General features: G+C 33.7%; 1 protein-coding gene across 2 annotated transcripts in view; it reads left to right on the top strand.

The window, feature by feature from the left end:
- Positions 1–18,654, top strand: part of NADK2 (NAD kinase 2, mitochondrial) — a 60,808-nt gene that overhangs the window by 38,305 nt on the left and 3,849 nt on the right. Inside the window, exons 7-12 of one of the 2 annotated variants that reach the window (XM_064375927.1) lie at positions 4,914–4,992; positions 7,691–7,756; positions 9,110–9,205; positions 14,537–14,592; positions 15,327–15,380; positions 17,706–17,829. In XM_064375927.1, coding sequence (XP_064231997.1) covers positions 4,914–4,992; positions 7,691–7,756; positions 9,110–9,205; positions 14,537–14,592; positions 15,327–15,380; positions 17,706–17,829 — 475 coding nt within the window. The remainder of the gene's footprint in view (positions 1–4,913; positions 4,993–7,690; positions 7,757–9,109; positions 9,206–14,536; positions 14,593–15,326; positions 15,381–17,705; positions 17,830–18,654) is intronic. The other variant, XM_021671861.2, reaches the window with a different exon arrangement.

Here is an 18,654-nt window from a genome sequence, read left to right as displayed (position 1 = left end):
AGGGGAAATTATTCAGCACATTGGTCTAGGCAAAGATTTTATGGCTAAGACTTCAAAAGCACAGGCAACAAAAACAAAATGGACAAATGGAATTATATTAAACAGAGGCTTCTGCATAGCAAAGGGTATGAGAGTGAAGAGACAGCCTATAGAATCAGAGAAAATATTTGCAAACTATTCATCTAACAAGGGACTAATATCCAGAATATACAAGGAATTCAAACAACAAACACAAATAATACATTAAAAAGTGGCAAAGTCTCTGAATAGAAGTTTCTCAGAAGTCATACAAATGACCAACAGCTATATGAAAAAATGTTCAACGTCACTAATCATCAGGGAAATGCAAATCAAAACCACAATGAGATATCATCTGTCCCCAGTTAAAGTGGCCATTATCAAAAAGATAAAAATAACTAATGCTGGCAAGGATGTGGAGAGAAGGGAACTCTTACACGCTGTTTGTGGGAATGTAAATTATTAAAGCTGTTATGGAAAACAGCATGAAGTTTTCTCAAAAATCTAAAATAGAACTCCCATACAATCTAGCAATCCCACTACTGGGTATTTATCCAAAGGAAAGGAAATCAGTATAGCAAAGGGATACTGGTACCCCATGTTTATTGCAGCCCTATTCACAATAGCCAAGGTGTGGAGTCAACTGAAGTGTCCATGTAGAATAAATGGATATGGAAAATGTGGTATATATACACAATGGAGTGCTATTCAGCCATAAAAGGAATGAAATCCTGTCATTTGCAGCAACATGAATGGAACTGAAGGTCACTATGTGAACTAAGTCAAGCATAGAAAGACAAATACCACGTGCTTTCACTCATGTGTGAGAGCTGAAAAAGTTGATCTCCTGAAGATAGAGAGTAAAATGATAATTACCAAAGCCTGGGAAGGGTGAAGGATGGGATGAAGAGAGGGTTATTAATGGGTACAAACATGCTTTTAGATGGAAGGAATAAGTTCTAGTGTTCAGTAGCATAGTTGGGTGGTTATAATGAACAATTTATTGTATATTTCAAAATAGCTGGAACAGAAGATTTGAAATATTCCCAACACAAATGACAAATATTTGAGGTGATGGCTATCCTAAATACCCTGATTTGATCATTACATATTGTATGCATGTATCAAAATATTTTATGTTCCCCATAAATATATACAGTTAGTATGAATCAGTTAATACTTTTTAAAAATTTAAATTGGGGAACTTAGCCGAGAGTCTTTGAATTGAAAGGACCCACAAAGTGTTTCACATAATTAATGGTAAAATGTTCTACACCAAGGTTTGTCAGAATACTGGGGATGAAGCAGAGAGATACTGCAAGCTTCCAGAGATGAAGTGGAGATGCAGGAGGTGGTGACTGGAACAGATTATTTCATATACATGTATCTGAGGGGGATTGGTTCCAGGACGCGCTGCAGATACCAAAATTCAAGGATGCTCACATTCTTGATATAAAATGGCATAGCATTGGCATATAACCTTCCCTATACTTTAATAATCTCTAGATTACTTACAATACCTAACACAATGTAAATGCTATATAAATAAAGACTGGTTGTATTAATACAGAGAGACGAATTGGTTTAATAAACAATCCCAGAACTCAGTGACTGAATGAAAAAGCTTATTTCTTTTTTTTTTTTTTGAGACGGAGTTTTGCTCTTGTTACCCAGGTTGGAGTGCAATGGCGCGATCTCGGCTCACCGCAACCTCCGCCTCCTGGGTTCAGGCAATTCTCCTGCCTCAGCCTCCTGAGTAGCTGGGATTACAGGCACACACCACTATGCCCAGCTAATTTTTTGTATTTTTAGTAGAGACGGGGTTTCACCATGTTGACCAGGATGGTCTCGATCTCTTGACCTCGTGATCCACCCACCTTGGCCTCCCAAAGTGCTGGGATTATAGGCATGAGCCACTGCGCCTGGCCGAAAAAGCTTATTTCTAACTCATCTCACTGTCCAAGGGGTTTTCAGGCAACCAGGGTAGGAACCAAAATAGTGGCTGCTACCATATTTTAAGGCCTCTGAGTCTTCTATTGGATCCTCTGCATCTTGTGGGGAGAAAATAGAGAACATAGAAGATCTTACGGGAAGTTTTAGGAACTAGGCCTATTCATTACTTTTGTCCACATTCCATTGGCCATAAATAGTCACATGGCTCTAGTGCAAGTAGACCTGGATATAAAGTTTAGCAATATGACAGTGTGAGAGTTATCCACACTGGATATATAGAGCTGGATATAAAGTTTAGCAATATGACACAGTGTAGTAGTTTGTGTCACTGGTATTACAATTCTGTGTTTAAAAATACAAATTGTAATTTTGTAATCTATTCTCTTGGATAAAAAAGTAATTGGCCAGGCATGGTGGCTCACACCTGTAATCCTAGCACCTAGAGAGGCCGAGGCAGGTGGATCACCTGAGGTCAGGAGTTTGAGACCAGCTTGACCAACATGGCAAAACCCCGTCTGTACTAAAAATACAAAATTAGTCGGGCTTGGTGGTGGTGGTGCATGCCTGTAATCCCAGGGAGGCTGAGGCAGGAGAATCACTTCAACTGAGATCACACCATTGCACTCCAGCCTGGACAACAAGAATGAAACTCTGTCTCAATTAAAAAAAAAAAAAAAAGGTAATTGATAATGGAGTGCATCTTTTTCATGTCCCATAGAGGCAAATTTTAAATGAACATAGTTATGTGGTTAAATAAGGTTTAGTAGTCAATTAGTATGATAAAATAAGCAGAATTAGATGATGAATGAGATTTGAAGCAATTTTATTGTCTGACTTATTTGACAAAGGTTTTGAGTTGAAATTCAACAAGCACATGTAATAAAAATGTAATATGGAGAGAGAAATTGGGACACAGGAAAATGGGAATAGAAGTGGAAAGTCAAGAACACATAAAAGGAAAACATGGTTACAGTTTAATGGTGAGAGCTCAGATTTACTGGTAATATTTCATGAATACCTATTGTTGAACATTTGTAGGGAATCTGTGTGAATACTGATCTAAACAAATTTTATTAGTAATTATTTGAGGAAAAGTAATTTAAACAATACATTTTAGCTTTTATGTTTGTAAAACTGTCAAGAATAAGAATGTGAATATATGTAGTACCTAAGTAAAACAGTTTAAAGCCAGTTTTAGTCTTATGTGCAATCAAATTTGATTAAACATATCAAATATTTATATATATGTGTGTATGTGTATATGTATCTATATATATATATCTATATCTTTTTGCATCAACATTTTTCTACTGTATTATGAAGTTGAGCTGATAATTTAGGTAAACAACAAGTGCTCCAAGGGTACTTGGTATTGTAATAACAACTTGTTATGTTTGTAATAATAATTGGGTTCCCTTTAGGCAGTTATAATCTAAAAGAAATGAGAAAAATGTAATGTTCAGTTTCATAAACATAAGAAACAGAAGAATATAATAATTAGGCTACCAAGTCAGAGAAAAAGAATAGATCAGTGTTGTCTTGGTGACAGTGGTGGTTTTATTAGTGTATTTGGTAACTATAGTGTATTAGGTAACAATTGCATCTTAAATTTAAATATATATGACCTCACACATATTATGAAGGTCAAGAATCCAAGAGTAGCTTAGCTAGTTAGTTCTGGTTTAGGCAGGAGGTGATAATCAAGCTGTCGGCCAGAACAGCAGTATATGAAGTCATAACTGGAGCTAGAGGACACACTTTCCAGCTCATTACATGGCTTTTAGCAGAAGGCTTTAGTTCTTCACCATGTTGGTCTCTCCAAAGGGTTGTTCACATTATCCCTTCCTCTAGAGCAGGTGATCTGAGAGAAAGAGAGCAGCCAAGGCGGAAGCAACAGTGTCTTTTCTAACCTGATCTCAGAAGTGATTGCCATCACTGCTGCCATATCCTGTTGGTCACATAGAGCAGCCCTAGTATGATGTGGGAAAGAGTGTGAGTATTTGTATTCACAAGTGTGAGTACCAAGGAGGCAGGAAGCACTGGGGAACAGCTTGAAGCTGCCTACCACAATTGGGATAGATTTTTAAACATTGTCATAGTAGGAATTGTGGAGGAGACAGAAAAGTGAACTTGTCTGTCAGAAAAGCGAAATTGTCTCATGTTGCTTGTCTAATGGGAGAGACTTAAGTCCAATAAATCTGATAGTGGTGACACTGAGGAGACAGAGTTGGCATTTCCAGTTGGAAACTAATGAAATAAGTAAAGGGAACCGTTTGAAGGGGACAATCACAAATTTGAACCAGAAAGCACTGGGAATCCTTTGGAGGATTTTGTTTGATGGTTACTGTAATGTTTAAGTAATTTTGAAGGAAGATTACTTAAATGGGCACACAACTGTACAGATTTTAAAAAAAGACTTTTTTCAGAAGTGGTGAAGGGGGATGTGGAAATATTCCTCCAATGCTACTGTTGCTAAAAACACTCTTGAGGTTTTCTATTTGGAAAAAAAAGTGATTTCTTAACATACCTGGTTTGGTTTCCAGCATCCAAGCTGTGCATGTAATTTGCTACTTAAATCCAAAATAGTTCTCCTTTTAATTGATAATTGATACCTCTGAAGCCTCTAAGATAAAACTAAGTGTAACAACAAGAATCTTATGAGATGGATAAATATATTTCATCACTCTTGAGAAATTGTTCAAGAAGAATTAAAGTTTATTGGAGAGAGAGGGCCTTCATTACAGGTATAAGGTTAGGTGACTTTAAGGTTTATATTATGGATGCTTTAAGTAAAAGATAATTTAAATGTTAATTATATTAAAGCATGTGATTCTTTCAAAAACAAAAATATAAAAGTTACAATGTTTTATAAATTTTTTATAATAATATTTCTAGAAATCAAAGAGCAATCTTGGTTTTTCTTTTTCTTAAATTACATGCAGGGTCTGAGGCTTCCGGACCCCAACTTTTGCCAGTGAGAGCACTAAATGAAGTCTTCATTGGGGAGAGTCTGTCATCCAGGTACTTTTAAACCTGTGATCTTGAGTATGGAATTTAATATTACAGTGCTTTTGGATATTTATTCAGTTTGTACAACCTGGCTAACATTGGTGAATAACTAATATTCTGTAAGTAATGGCAGTTCATTATTTAATGAGATATTTCCAAAACCTTCATAGATGTTAATATTTATTAAGGGGAAAGAATGTTCTATGACAAAAAAGTTTGTGAATCCCTAGATTAAATAAAGTTATTGCACTGCTTCCCAGAGCCTTTAATCTGTTTCTATAGATGCTTTAATGTTTTATTTTTATTTTTTGTTTTTTAGAGATGGCATCTCACCATCTGTAAATGTTGCCCAGGTTGGCCTTTAAATCTGGGATGCAGCTATCCTCCTTCCTCAGCTTCTTGAACAGCAGGGACTAGACATGAATGCCACTGTTCCCAGCTTATATTTAAGAGAGTAGTATATTAAGTATAAATTTGCAATTGATAGAAAACTTTTATAGGCAGTTCATATTAAAATTTCCTGTCAATTGGTATTAAAATTTCCTATTAATTTCTTTGCTTGCTTGTTTTTATAATTTATTTGCTTATTTTTATCCAGGATCCAATTAAGGATCACACATTGCATTTGGCCATCATGGCCTTTTAAAATTCAGAACACTTTCTTAGCTCCATCCTTTTTTGTTATTCATGATATCAGTATTTTTGAATGGTCTAAGCCAGTTGGATTGCAGAATATCCCTTATTTTAAATTTGTATGATTTTTTTTTCATGTTAAGATTCAGACTAGGCATTTTTGACAGAAATGCTCCATAGGTGATATTGTATCCCTTTTAGTGTAACACATCATAAGGCAAATGCCTCGACCGTTCAAGATTTTAACCAATATTGCAAAAATTAAGGTTAGTGTAGTTCCTTATTAGGAGCATAAAAATGTGTGTGTTACATTACTTGCAGAATCTGTTTTGTGGGACTTGAATGTAACTTAGGCTTACATTATCAACAGAATTTTTTTGCAAAACATATTTGTGGAACATAATGACAAGCTATAAAATGACTACAGTGATGTAAAGTTAACTCTTGGTAGTACTTTAGAACTTGGGTTCTCATCCTTGTAGATATAAGTAAATTAAGGGTAGAAGATTAGAGATGAGTTTTATTTCCTACTTTACTGCTGCCAGAACCATGTGAGTGATCCTTTAAAGGTTATGTTATTGGATCCTTTGTTTACTAAGAGTTCTATAAATTCTGAAATTTTGTTTGCTGGCAGTCATACCCTTTCATAAGAGCTTTAATTATAGTGAGAAAAACTTGTCTTAACTAAAAAAGATATTCTCATTGTACCAATGATTCAACTCAGGTTGTGTTGCAAAAGAATTGAAATTTGATTCAGCAGAATGGTTTGAACAGTTTTTGTTGATTTGCAGTTATTTTGTTTACATAATATTTGATTAGCAAAACTACATCATGCCCATGTTGTGTGTAATATGTGAGTCACTAGGCATGTAAAGACGAATAAGAAAGGTCGTGGTATCTTAATTTTTTGGAGAGTAATACATAATTTTGAAAAGAATTAAAAGTAAAATTTATTACTCAAAGAAATAAAATATTTAGGAAACAAAAAACAGTAAAGTGTAAAAATATATTTTAACACAGCAAGACTTATGCTATAATACAAAGTTTTTTCTTTCACTACATATAAAGTTTGAAGCAATACAGACATGAATTATAGATACTATGTGGTAGATGAGAGAAGAAAGAACATGTAACTCTACTGATACAATCCAGTCTTATTGCTAAAGACGTAAGACAGAGAAGAGAGGAAGAACTTTAAAAGAGATTGGAGAAAGTCTACCTTAAATAGATGCAATGATAAAAATGTTTTGTGAGTTTATCCTTACTCCAGGGAAGCCATTTAATGAATTATTTTATTCTGTTTGTATATTTTAAAGGTAACTGCTGAGAGCTTCTAGCTTTGCTTTGTAATTTTGTACTTACTAAAAAATTAAATAACTTATAAAAGGAGAAAAACTGGTATCTGTTGATAATAACTTATAAAAGGAGGAAAACTGGTATCAGTTGATAGATTATGAGGGAGTCAGTGAAGTTTCATGAGGGCATTTTCAATTGAATGCTTTTATTTTCTGTGGCAGTAGTGATCTGGTTCGTTTATCTCATAAATAACGTCTGATGCTGCTGCTTTTTGTGTTCTCTGACGTCTCACCTTATGTTTTTACTAAGTAAAGACAGCAATAGATTGACTTCTGACGCTATTGAAAACAGTTTTACTACAGGTATTAGAACTTACTTTTAAAGATTTGATGACATAGACCCTTACGCAGACAGGAAATCAATATATATTGGATGTCTGCTAAGTGTCAGGCACTGTGTTTATTGTGTATGCTATCTCATTTAATGTGCATAGCAACCCTGTAAGAAGGGTAGTTGTATTTATTAGTGAAAAAATTCAGATTTGGAGAGTTCAGATAACTAGCCCAAGGTCATATAATTAGCTAGCATTGTTATATAAACCCAGTATTTCTGATTCTAGATCCTGTATTAAGGCTTTACTATGCTCTGAAAACTTAAGTGCCTTGCTTGGAAAATATGAAGTGCAGCAATATTATTCCTGCCTCATTTATAATGTTCTTAGATTTAAGAACATTTTAAAGGCCCAATTTTGTTTTCTTTTCTCCTATTTGTTCTAACCTAGAATGTCTTATTCTTGGGCTGTAGCAGTGGACAGTTTAAGAAGAAGTATACCCACTCTAAAGGGACTGTGAGTTTTATTGCTGCCTTAAATAAATAATTTCCCTGAAACAAAAATTCTGTGAATTGACTAATCTAGATAAACTTGCATGTGAGAATGGCACTAAATTTGCTCATTATTTTGGGCTCAGCATCTCTCACCTGACTATACTTGTCTTTCTCTCTGGCTCTGCTTCTTTTCTACCCACACCCCCTTTCCTCTAATCTCTTTTGTTTCTACTTGATTCTGGCCTAGTAGTAGCCATTTCTATGGATTTGGCTGGCTTGTCTGTACATAATAGGCTCCTAATGTGTGTTTCCTAGGAAGATACAACAAAGCTATGTCGTAGATGAAATGTGAATATTAGGCCTGCTATCTTTTATTTTTCATAAGAAATTCTGACTTTAGAGAAAAAATGTAAAGGAGTTGTATTATGGAAAACCCTCACAAATTAAGAGCTTACAGGAGAAATTGAAAAGGTTAGAATAAGAGATAAATTATCCATAGTGTTAGTGTTTACTAACATGTCCAGTAATTATTATTTTGAAAAGTTGTATTTTATTACAAATTTATTTTAACTTTTTTATTTGCTGGAGAGAAAAATTTGGTGTTGATCAGTGACACCATTATTTTAAGAAAGAGTTTACAAAATAGGCTTTTAGACATTTCTAAAGTTCTTTGCATAGTTACAAATCATTTATGCATTCATGGAGTTAAAGAATAGTGCCATTTTTGCTGGTGCCAGAAAACCCATTTGATTTAATATTTACGAAATATTTTAAGAAATGAAAATCTCAAGAAATTTATAGTTCTGGTTTTATTTCTGGTTTTGTCCACTAATCCAATATTAGTTGAGAATTTTTTTGATAGCTTTATTCTCCAATCTCTATTAGCTTACTACCAATTCAAAAGATACATTAGTATGTAATTTAAGAAACAAGAGTTTAGTAGAAACTGTTAATAATTTGAAGAATTAGGATCAACTTTAAAATATATCAAGGACTAGGTACCAAGAATGAAACTCACTTAAGAATAGTATTTTCTTTTTTGAATTCTGCAATGAGGCTCTGTATATGTTAGATTCCATAAGAGCAATAGCAGCAAAGCTAGCTAAAAATTTGCAAGAAGCTCCTATTTGAAATATTAAAGTATTGATAGAAAGGAATATATAGATCAGACAGGCATGCATACATGTAGTTTTTTTTATTTCTTCTAACATTTTCACTTAATCAAACTGGAATTAGCATCATGATGTGTGTGCCTACTAAGTCAAGTATTTCTTGGGTAAGCTGACTTACTTAGATTTCCTTAGTTCTGAAGAAGACTATCTTATTTACTGTGAACCATAAGCTCAGTGAACAGTTTTATATTCTCAATTCACAGGGCTTCCTACTATGAGATTTCAGTTGATGATGGTCCATGGGAAAAACAGAAGAGTTCAGGGCTCAATTTGTGTACTGGAACAGGATCAAAGGCCTGGTGAGTAACTTGGGATGTTGCTTATCAAGTTTTGTAAAATATTTTTAGTAATGTAATGTATCGGCACATCTAAGGCCTCTAATGTGGAAGAGGTGGCCTGGTGGTGTTAGGTAGGCAGGCCAAGTTTCAATTCATTTGGGTCTAGTAGTCCTGCCTTGACTTCTTGGATTACAGTTACAGCCTAGATTTGGTCATTATTGAGCACTAGGTTTGTAAAGCTAAGGAAATGAGAAGTGGTTTGGGGACTATCTTTACTTAAAAATGAAAAATATTTTAAATAATAGGAAATGAATACAAAGTACAATTTAAAAAATAGGCTGGAGGTTTAGCATCCTGTGTGCTGTTTACTCTATAATCTCCCTCTGGGTAATCTCTTCTACTTCTTGGTACATTCCACACAGATGCCTCCCAAACATACTCTCTCCTGAGTACAAACTCATATTTTAAATTTACATGGCAGGTAGGATGTTAGAGGCACTTCAGATTCAACACATCCAAAACTGAATCTATTGTCTTCAGTTTTTCTTTCTGTGTTCTTTATATTGCTTAATACCAGCAGCATTTACCCTGACTCCACACTCTAGAGAAAAAAGCAAAACATGATTTCTCAAAACCTTGTTCTTACCTTTGGAGTTTTCCATTCTTCATTCTCCCCTCTATATATCCCAGTCTCTAAATCCTATTAATTGTACTTCTGAAGTCTTATGCTTTGGTCCAAGTCTGCACCTTTTTAGTGAATATTCTTTGTGCCTGACCTTTTATTCTTCAGGCTATCATCTACACTACAACAGAGTAATAGTTCTAAAATGTAGATGAATCTGACTATCTCTCTTCTCTGCTTTACAGCTTTCATTGACCTCTGTTCAGATTGCTTAGTCTATCATTTGAGGCCCTTTAACATATGACCTTAGTTACCTTATTAGCCTTATTCCTGCCCTACCCTTACCCCCACCTATGGCACACTAGAAACATCACATCTACTTGCAATTCTCAGCACACTTCTTCTCGCTTGGCTTTTTATTTTTGTTCAATGCAACTTCTTCCTGCTTTGAATGCCTAAACACTCTACTTTCTATCCACTGGCTAAAAATCCGGTCTTCAAATGTCATTCTCTTTCACAAATTTTTAACACTCAGTGCTTTCATAAAGACAATGAATTAATCCTTTTTTATCCTTCCCTAACACTTTTTCTCATAGCACTATTATAGCCCTTATTACATTTTTAGTTATCTAATGTGCTACTACCAAGCTAGTTAAAGCAACTTTATGGATTTGGGATGGTGACTAGAAGATTTTTTTTGCTGTCTAATCTTTTATGTGCACAGTACCTTATATATATTCACTCAATATTTTTTGAGTAAATGACTATATGCTCACAATTATATGTAGCTAAAACAATGCTTATCAAATGTTTAAATTTGGATAGTTTAATTTAGAATTTTATTTCTTACTTGTTTAGCATGACTTCTTAAACTATTTTGCTATAAATTTTTTTTAATATGCATAAGAATGAGAAAATAGTGTAATGAATCCACACATACCAGTAGCTAGTTTCAGTAATTATCAACACATGGCCAATCTTGTTACCTCTGTACCCCTACCTATCTACTTTTGTCCTATTTATTTTGAAGTAATTTTCAGATATCATTTAATTCATAAGTATTTAATAAAAAAATCTTAGTCTTAGCCAAATAAATAGTCTTTTGGGAAAAAAAAGAAGTGTCATTTAAAAAGATAGGTTAATAACTTATTTTCCTGAAGGCTGGTGAGAGGAACATTTCTAAAATGAATTTTCCAATAATTGTTTGAAAAATTTAATCCTTTTAATATGTTATAAAATTATTTTGTAACCATCTCATAGATTAAACTGAAAACATTACAGTTAACAGCTTTCATTTATCATAATAGCATCTTTCCTATTGAACATGCTATGCTACTTGTTGAAAACTAGAGTAAAATTAGAAATAGAAATGGAAATTTCTGTTAGAAATAGAGATTTTCTTTATCCAGTATTCTTACTCTAAAAAATGGACAAAGTGGTATCACTGAGAAGAGTACTGGCCTGGGAGTTAAGAGACCTGATTAAACCATGGACTAGCTTTACAACTATGTACAAATTTCCTTGTCTGCAAAATGCAGGAATTGGAACTGATAAAATAGTAGGATTACTTTGCCTTCTGAACTTCTGTGATTCTGTGTGTTTATGTTTTGTGCATTTTAATACAAACTATCAGTTATATAGCCCCTGCAACTTTGTACTGTGCTAGGTACTTTTATACATTAACTAATACTTTTAGAAATCCTGGAAGAAAGTAGTAGCATCCCCATTTTATAAAGGAGTAAGTTAAGGATTAGCAAGGATAAATATTTAGGCCAAAATTATACAATAAGTGAGAGTCAAAACCTGGATATAAGCACAGGTGTGCTGGACTGCAAAATCAGTGCCCTTTTCACTGTCATTACTACTTGTGCTGCTTCACAAAGGAAGGTCAGCTTTTAAATGGAGAAGGAGAGGGGTTCTGAGCTGTTATTAGAAGTCACATAGTTGAAAGAAGAATCACTAGGTTGTATTGAAGATTTATCAAGATAAATTTGCTAATTAATCTCAGTGAAGTAGTACTTATGCTAGAGGCAGTGGGGCTTCTGTCTGGGGAGGAGTGTAATTTTGATAGTACAAGTTTTCAACCTTTCAGAACATAAGCAATGACAGCCACTACAATGCTTTTAAAGCATTCCTTGCCTCCCACATGCACCCAGCAGTTGAGTCCTGTGTTGATGTTGCGTTTCAATAAGTATGGCTTAGATTAAAATCTCAGCCTTCTCTATGTTGCTCATTAAATTCTTCTATTATTTCCTGTGCTCTAGTATAAAAGTCTTTCTAAAAAGCTGTATCTTATCCCTGCCACCTTGGTTACTCAGTCTCTTCTCTACCAGGCCCCATGCAGCTTGCTTGCATCTAACATGTTCTCCCTTCTCCCATTACTGATGATTCTTTTGTTGTGATTGCAATTCCCATCCATCTTTTGTCCTTTTCTTTTTAAAAAATGCAGGAAGAGAAGGGAAGCCTAGGAGCCAGAGAGGCTGGGGGAAAGCTATATATTTCTATACATTAATAATTTTTGTTTTTATCATACTACATCTCTGAGCACGTATTTTGTTCCAAGCTAATTAGTTGATCTTGTTTAAATTCTCACAAATACTCTGGAATTAGGTGATTTTATTTTGATTAGTAGAATCCAGAAAGTCTCATAGGTTAACTGACTTTCCTAAAGCTATGTGGCTAATAAATGGTGAAGTTGTGATTTAAATTTTAAACTTAACTGTAAACCGTAGATGCCTGAGGAATCACTGGAAAGAAAATATTAGAATAGTCTGTTTTTCTCTTTTAATTCTTGATAGAGAGGGGCTTGTTTTCTTGTATGAAATTCTTTAATTAGTCTTTGCTTTCAATATGAAATGTGGAAATGTGTGATTCAGGGTTAGCTGTTTGTTATAAAAGATGAACCACCAATCTCAGTGGCTTCACACATTATGAGTCTATTTCTTGTTCTTGTAAAGTCTACAGTGTAATTGGCAAGTGGCTGTCCCGTACGTGGTTATTCAAGGAGCCAGGGTCCTTCCATCTCGTGGCTCTGCCACCTTCTAAACATAGCTCCTCCAGTTGCTTTGCTACAGAAGGTGGAAGAGCATGGAGAGTGCCCATGGGAGGCTGTGAGCCAGGCTTTGAAGTATTGTTCATCATGTCCACTCTGATTCCATTAGCTACAACTCAGTCACGTGACTATGTGGCATGAAGGGCTAGAAAATACAATCTATGCATTCAGGAAGAAAAACAGGTTTGGAGAATAGCTATTCCATCTCTGCATCTCCAAAAATTCTTCCACATGACATGGGATATAGGGGTGGTATTACATAGCAAATGTCTCTGAATTGTCCCATTATCATGTCAGTTCTCTGTTCAGTGAGGAATAAGATTTACTGCATACACTGGGAGAAGTACTGCAGAGCCAGATCACTGTATGTTTCAGTTAGTTTCTTCTTAAGATTGTTCTCAGTCCTTTTTTTCCTTACATGCTGTACTACCAGACTTAATTAACAATGAAGATGTGTTTTTAGGAGACACAGTTTTAGTAGTTGATGAAGATGTGATACACAGTTTGCTTCCAGTTTGGTAGTAGAGGGTATGTCTGATTTTAAATGAGAATTCTTAGAATGGTGAAGGTTGTAGACCTAAGAAAAAAGTCATGCTTTTGCATTTCTCCAAACGTGAAGAGTATAGGATTAGCAGGTATAAGAGTATCTCCTACTGTTCCTTCCCCAAAAAGTTAAGAACCAGTGATTTAGGTTTAGAGTTGTGTTGACTCATAGGTTATTCCTGTTCCTTGGGATTATCGAGATCATGTACGAAGAGTTACGAAGCAGTAGAAGAATTCAAAATTACTGGGAATATTTATATTTTTTTATATATTTTATTTATATATATGTTTTAAAAACGACCTTTTCTTAGTGATCTTTATAGACCCCAGGACAGAACTGTTTTGAACAATTATCTATGTTTGTATTAATGCTTGTTTTTTAGTGTAAGTCATTGCACATGTAAAATATTTCTTACCTTCAAGCAAACTATTTTATAATTTAAAGAATACTTGCCTATGTTAAAAAGTACAAAAATGTATACAGCAAAAAGCTAGTCTCCCTTTCATTTCATATCTCTAGTACTTCTACATTCATATTCTACATTCATAGTACTTCTGGTAGATTCTAGTACTTCCTAGTACTTCTACATTCATCTCTACAGTCATACTATATATATATTTGTTTTTAAAGTGAAACAAATATATACACTGTACAATGCCTTTTGTTTTTTAACTTAATATTTTGATCATCCCTTCATATCAGCACATATATTTGTATTATTTTAAATATCATAATGAGTCATTATAATATATTTAATCAGCTTTCTATGGATACATATTTGAGTTGTTCTGCTGTTATAAACAGCTTTTCAGCTAATATTTTTTACCTATCTTTTGTATTGTAGTTGGAAGTGTTTTTCAGGTTAAGTTACTAGATTGAAGAATATGTTCATTTTAATTTTGATAGTGCATAATTGCTCTCCAACTGCAATATCTCTGTTCCCATCAGTGTATGAAAATATTTGTCTCATCATATCTATACTAGTACATTATTTACCAGTTTTTAACTTTGTTCATTTAGAACTTTTTCCAATTACTTTTTAAGAATTCTTTATACTTTAAGTAGGTTGTTCCTTTTTGATTTTTAGCATGTTTTTAGAATTCAAACTAAGAATTATGTGATTTTTGTTTCTAGGTCATTCAATATTAACAGGGTTGCAGCTCAGGCTGTAGAAGATGTTTTAAATATTGGTGAGTACCAAAACAGCTATTATAGTAGTCCCCTCTTATTTGCAGGGGACATGTTCCAGGACCCCCAGTGGATACTGAAACCTTGGATAGTACCAAACCCTTAAACCATTAATTTCTTTTTCCTTCTTCACAATATCTCTGATAGAAGATTCATATATCTGATTGTAGATCTTAGCAACCTCAGCATATGAACTTTTTCTTTGAGAACTTTCACCTTTTCATGTAAAGGAAGCATTTTATGGCTTTTGTTTGGTATATCTGATTTGCCAACATCACTACTTGTGTCTTGGAGCCATTATTAAGTTAAATAAGGGTTACTTTAACACAAGCACTATGATACCATGATAGTTGATTTAATAACCAAGTCAGCTACTAAGTGACTAATGGACCAGTAGCATATACATAATGGTAAGCTGGGCAGAAGGATGACTCACATCCCAGGTGGGTTAAAGCAGGACTGTGTGAGATTTCACCATGCTACTCAGAATGATGTGCAATTTAAAACATAAATTGTTGATTTCTATAATTTTTCCATGTAATATTTTTTGTATCATGGTTGTCTGCTGGTAACTGAAACTGGAAGAAAGTGAAAGCATGGAAAGCGAAAGTGCTAATGGGGGGAGTACTGTTTATTAATAATGTATACATGTTATTTTATAATAGCTATTGTTATATAACATATATATTTATAACATATAAATTTTAATCATGATACTTTACTCCTTTTTCAATAGCAAATCGACAAGGTAATTTGAGTCTTCCATTGAACAGAGAATTGGTAGAGAAAGGTCAGTGACAAATGATAATAATCCATAACAGTTTAGTTCTGTTTCAGTTTTGAGGATGATACGGTGAAGTGTTGTTTAATTAGCAAAGTACTTTTTTTGGACTCAAACATGCTTTTAATACAGTATCCCTTTAAGTGTTTTTAAGCAATATAAGGATTAAAGTTGGATTTTTGCTGTGATTTTTAGTTAACCCTGAAATGTAACTCTTAAGTCAAAGCCGTATAACTGGAAAAAACGTCCTGGGGTATAGGAAATTACAGAAAAATCTTTATCTCACAAATAGGAAATGCATACCGAAATTCAGTATGCCATTAATATCCTCTGAATGAGAATTCACTGAGCTGTAGTGCTTATTTTCTTATTCACGCAAATATTCTTTTAACATTCTCCTCCCTAGTTTTGCCTAATTACCTCACAATTCCTTTAAGAGAATTAGTGCTGTTAGAGAAAGAATACTTACCAAGAAATCTGAAATTGTAGGTTCCAGTCCCAGATCTACTACTTCAGCTGTGAAACTTGGGCAAGGCTATGTTCCTGCACAATTGTTAAAAGAGGGGGTTGAAGTAGATCATCTAGCTGGTGTTACTAGGAGTTCTTAAAATGTATTCTTTAAATTTTATTTTTTAAAAATCAAATTTTTAAACTGAAAAACACATTCATTTGATTTGCACAGCAGATTGTAACACACTGAAGTCTACTTATCTACCAAGATCATTTTTGTACATACTTCAAATTAAACCTTTTTTTGCTATCTCCATTGAAGAATATCCTAAAATGTCAGGTAAATTGTTTTTTAAAAAACCCCAAAAGCAAATGTGTTTATAGTTACATCTACCTACCTATGTAAGGATTTTCTCAACATATATGACAAACAACATATAGACACAAAGTGCATGTTAACACATGTAAGACTACAACTGTCATCCATAAACACAAATGCTTGGATTTATCAGAACAGCCTTATTCTCATAGGTTACCTTAAAATGAGTTAGCAATACCTTTTAACCCAATACAATATTTTAACAGTGTCAGTTTATCTTTATTGTTAGATTTCCACATTAGACTTCCTTTGTTGGGGGTACAGTTTGCCTCTAAAAGAGTTTGAAAACAGGAACAAATCTCTCAAGCCCCGTTCAGCCTTCTAAAATGGATTCTGGTCTCCTTTACTCAGTTTGAGGCCTACAAGATTATGTTAATCATGGTTCATGAGTTAGCACCAGCATTAAATCTGTATCAAAGGAAAGTTAGGCACATACAGTGATTGCTTCTTAATTATATAATTCAACTTAAAACATATATATAAAATAATTGAAATTTACGTCAGGTATCTATATAAATTAAGAGTATATTTTATATATATATATATATATATATATATAATATGTATGTGATTTTCTTCTTTTAATAAACATACCAAAGCTTTATTTTAATGAATGTTACTCCTTTCAAGATTTGACTATCTTCAGAAGCAATAGTGAATGCTAGTGGTGCAATCACAGTTACAGACACTTCTGAAAGTACTCTGTTGAAATTTTCTTCAAAACTAGCATACTTTTTTGTGATGTGTTCACATGGAGCCAAATTCTTATTTTTATGAGTGAATTAGATTGATTTTTTTTTAAAAAAGCTGGTAATCCAAGTGAAACTTTCATAAATAAGGTAGATTATCTAACAGTCTTTTAATTTTTTTAATGTAGTACTCAACTAAAGTTTTTTTCAAGCCTGATATCTTTGTAGTTTTCTCAACCAATTTATGCTTTGTAGTTCAGCCCTCATATGCCTCTTGGTTAGAGAGAAAGCAGGTCCCAAAGATTTCTAAAAATATCTTGAGTAATGGCAGGTGTATTAGAGAAAGGATATTGCCTGTCATTGTTTGAGACTGCATTTTATATCAAGCCTGTTTGCTTATTATCATAGTTATGAGCTCTTTGACATGGTATTTTGGAAAGTACTTGGCAGGACAATATGGCACCTCAGGTTCCTTTTTTGAGTGCATCTATCTAGTTCCTCTATTGTTTAATTACAAGCTTTGTAGCTAGTGGGTTTTTTTTCTTTTTCCCCAATTGTACCTGTTTCTACTGTATTGTGGGTGATGTATGTTTCTCTGGGCAAATCATGATACATAATTCTTATTTATAAGGTTTTTTGTTACTGGTTTTAATGGAATATGTGTCCCAAGTTTCAAGAAACTTGTTCCCAAATAGACTTTTGGAACATAATTAATTTTAAATGGGGCATGGCATCTATTATTTTTTGTTTTGCACTTCTCAGAAGTGACCATCTTTTATTGAATGTGCTAATATATTTTTTTGTTGTTGTTTGAAGTAACAAATGAATATAATGAATCACTGCTCTACAGTCCGGAAGAACCAAAAATACTCTTCAGTATTCGAGAACCAATAGCAAATAGAGTTTTCTCAAGCAGTCGTCAGCGTTGTTTCTCCTCAAAGTAAGCATCCTCGGTCTGACTTGTGACTGTTTTCATCCCTTTCATTGCTACTAAGCACACTTGGCTTGAAAAATATTTAATTTCATTAAATTTCTCGTTCAAACTTAATCTAGCAGGAAAAGTAGAACCTGTGAAAGTAACAAGGTATCATGCTAACCTGGCTAAAATCATATTTTCTTTTACACTTACTGTGCCATTTTAGAGAAGCTAAAACTTAAGTGACTATAAAGGGTACAGTTATTTCAGTGATTTGTTGGTTTTTAAAAAATGAAGCAAGACACAATAATTGTAAAAGAAGCTGAAGGGGCTGTAAAAGAAGCCACTTCTTTTTCATAAGCTGTATATAAAAACAGGATAAACATAGATAGAAAACTTAGATTGCATAGCAACACACCTTTAGAATAATATTTATTTCTTTTAGGTTTTCCCTAAAAGTGACCTCCCACCTATTGAATTTGTTTCATTTTACTTTTGAGGAGACAGGATATAAAAAAATGGATATAATTCTTATTTTGTAAAGGTTCCCCAATTTTCCAAATTAACAAGAAAATTTGTAATTCCAAGGAAATGTCATCTCTCTCATGGCAAGGAGAAAACAGTTTGAGCAATTAGAAATTGCTGACCTTAGTGTACATGTTTTCTTTTTATAAACATACATTTTTCCCCAGGTTTGTCACAAATGAGGAACTTTATCTTAAAATTCATGTTGTCATTTGAGAGTTAATTTTGATTAATCCACAGATGTGTACTCAGTTTAAGTGAGACTACAAAGACTCCTTCAAAGATATATACTATTTGTATTTAAATTTTTGCAGCTGGGCACGG

Source organism: Aotus nancymaae, unplaced genomic scaffold (assembly GCF_030222135.1).
Source record: "Aotus nancymaae isolate 86718 unplaced genomic scaffold, 86718_ANA_hifiasm-v0.15.2.pri h1tg000014l, whole genome shotgun sequence".
Lineage (NCBI taxonomy): Eukaryota > Metazoa > Chordata > Mammalia > Primates > Aotidae > Aotus > Aotus nancymaae.
Note: the sequence above shows the minus strand (reverse complement) of the source record. Positions and strands in the feature narration are given on the sequence as shown.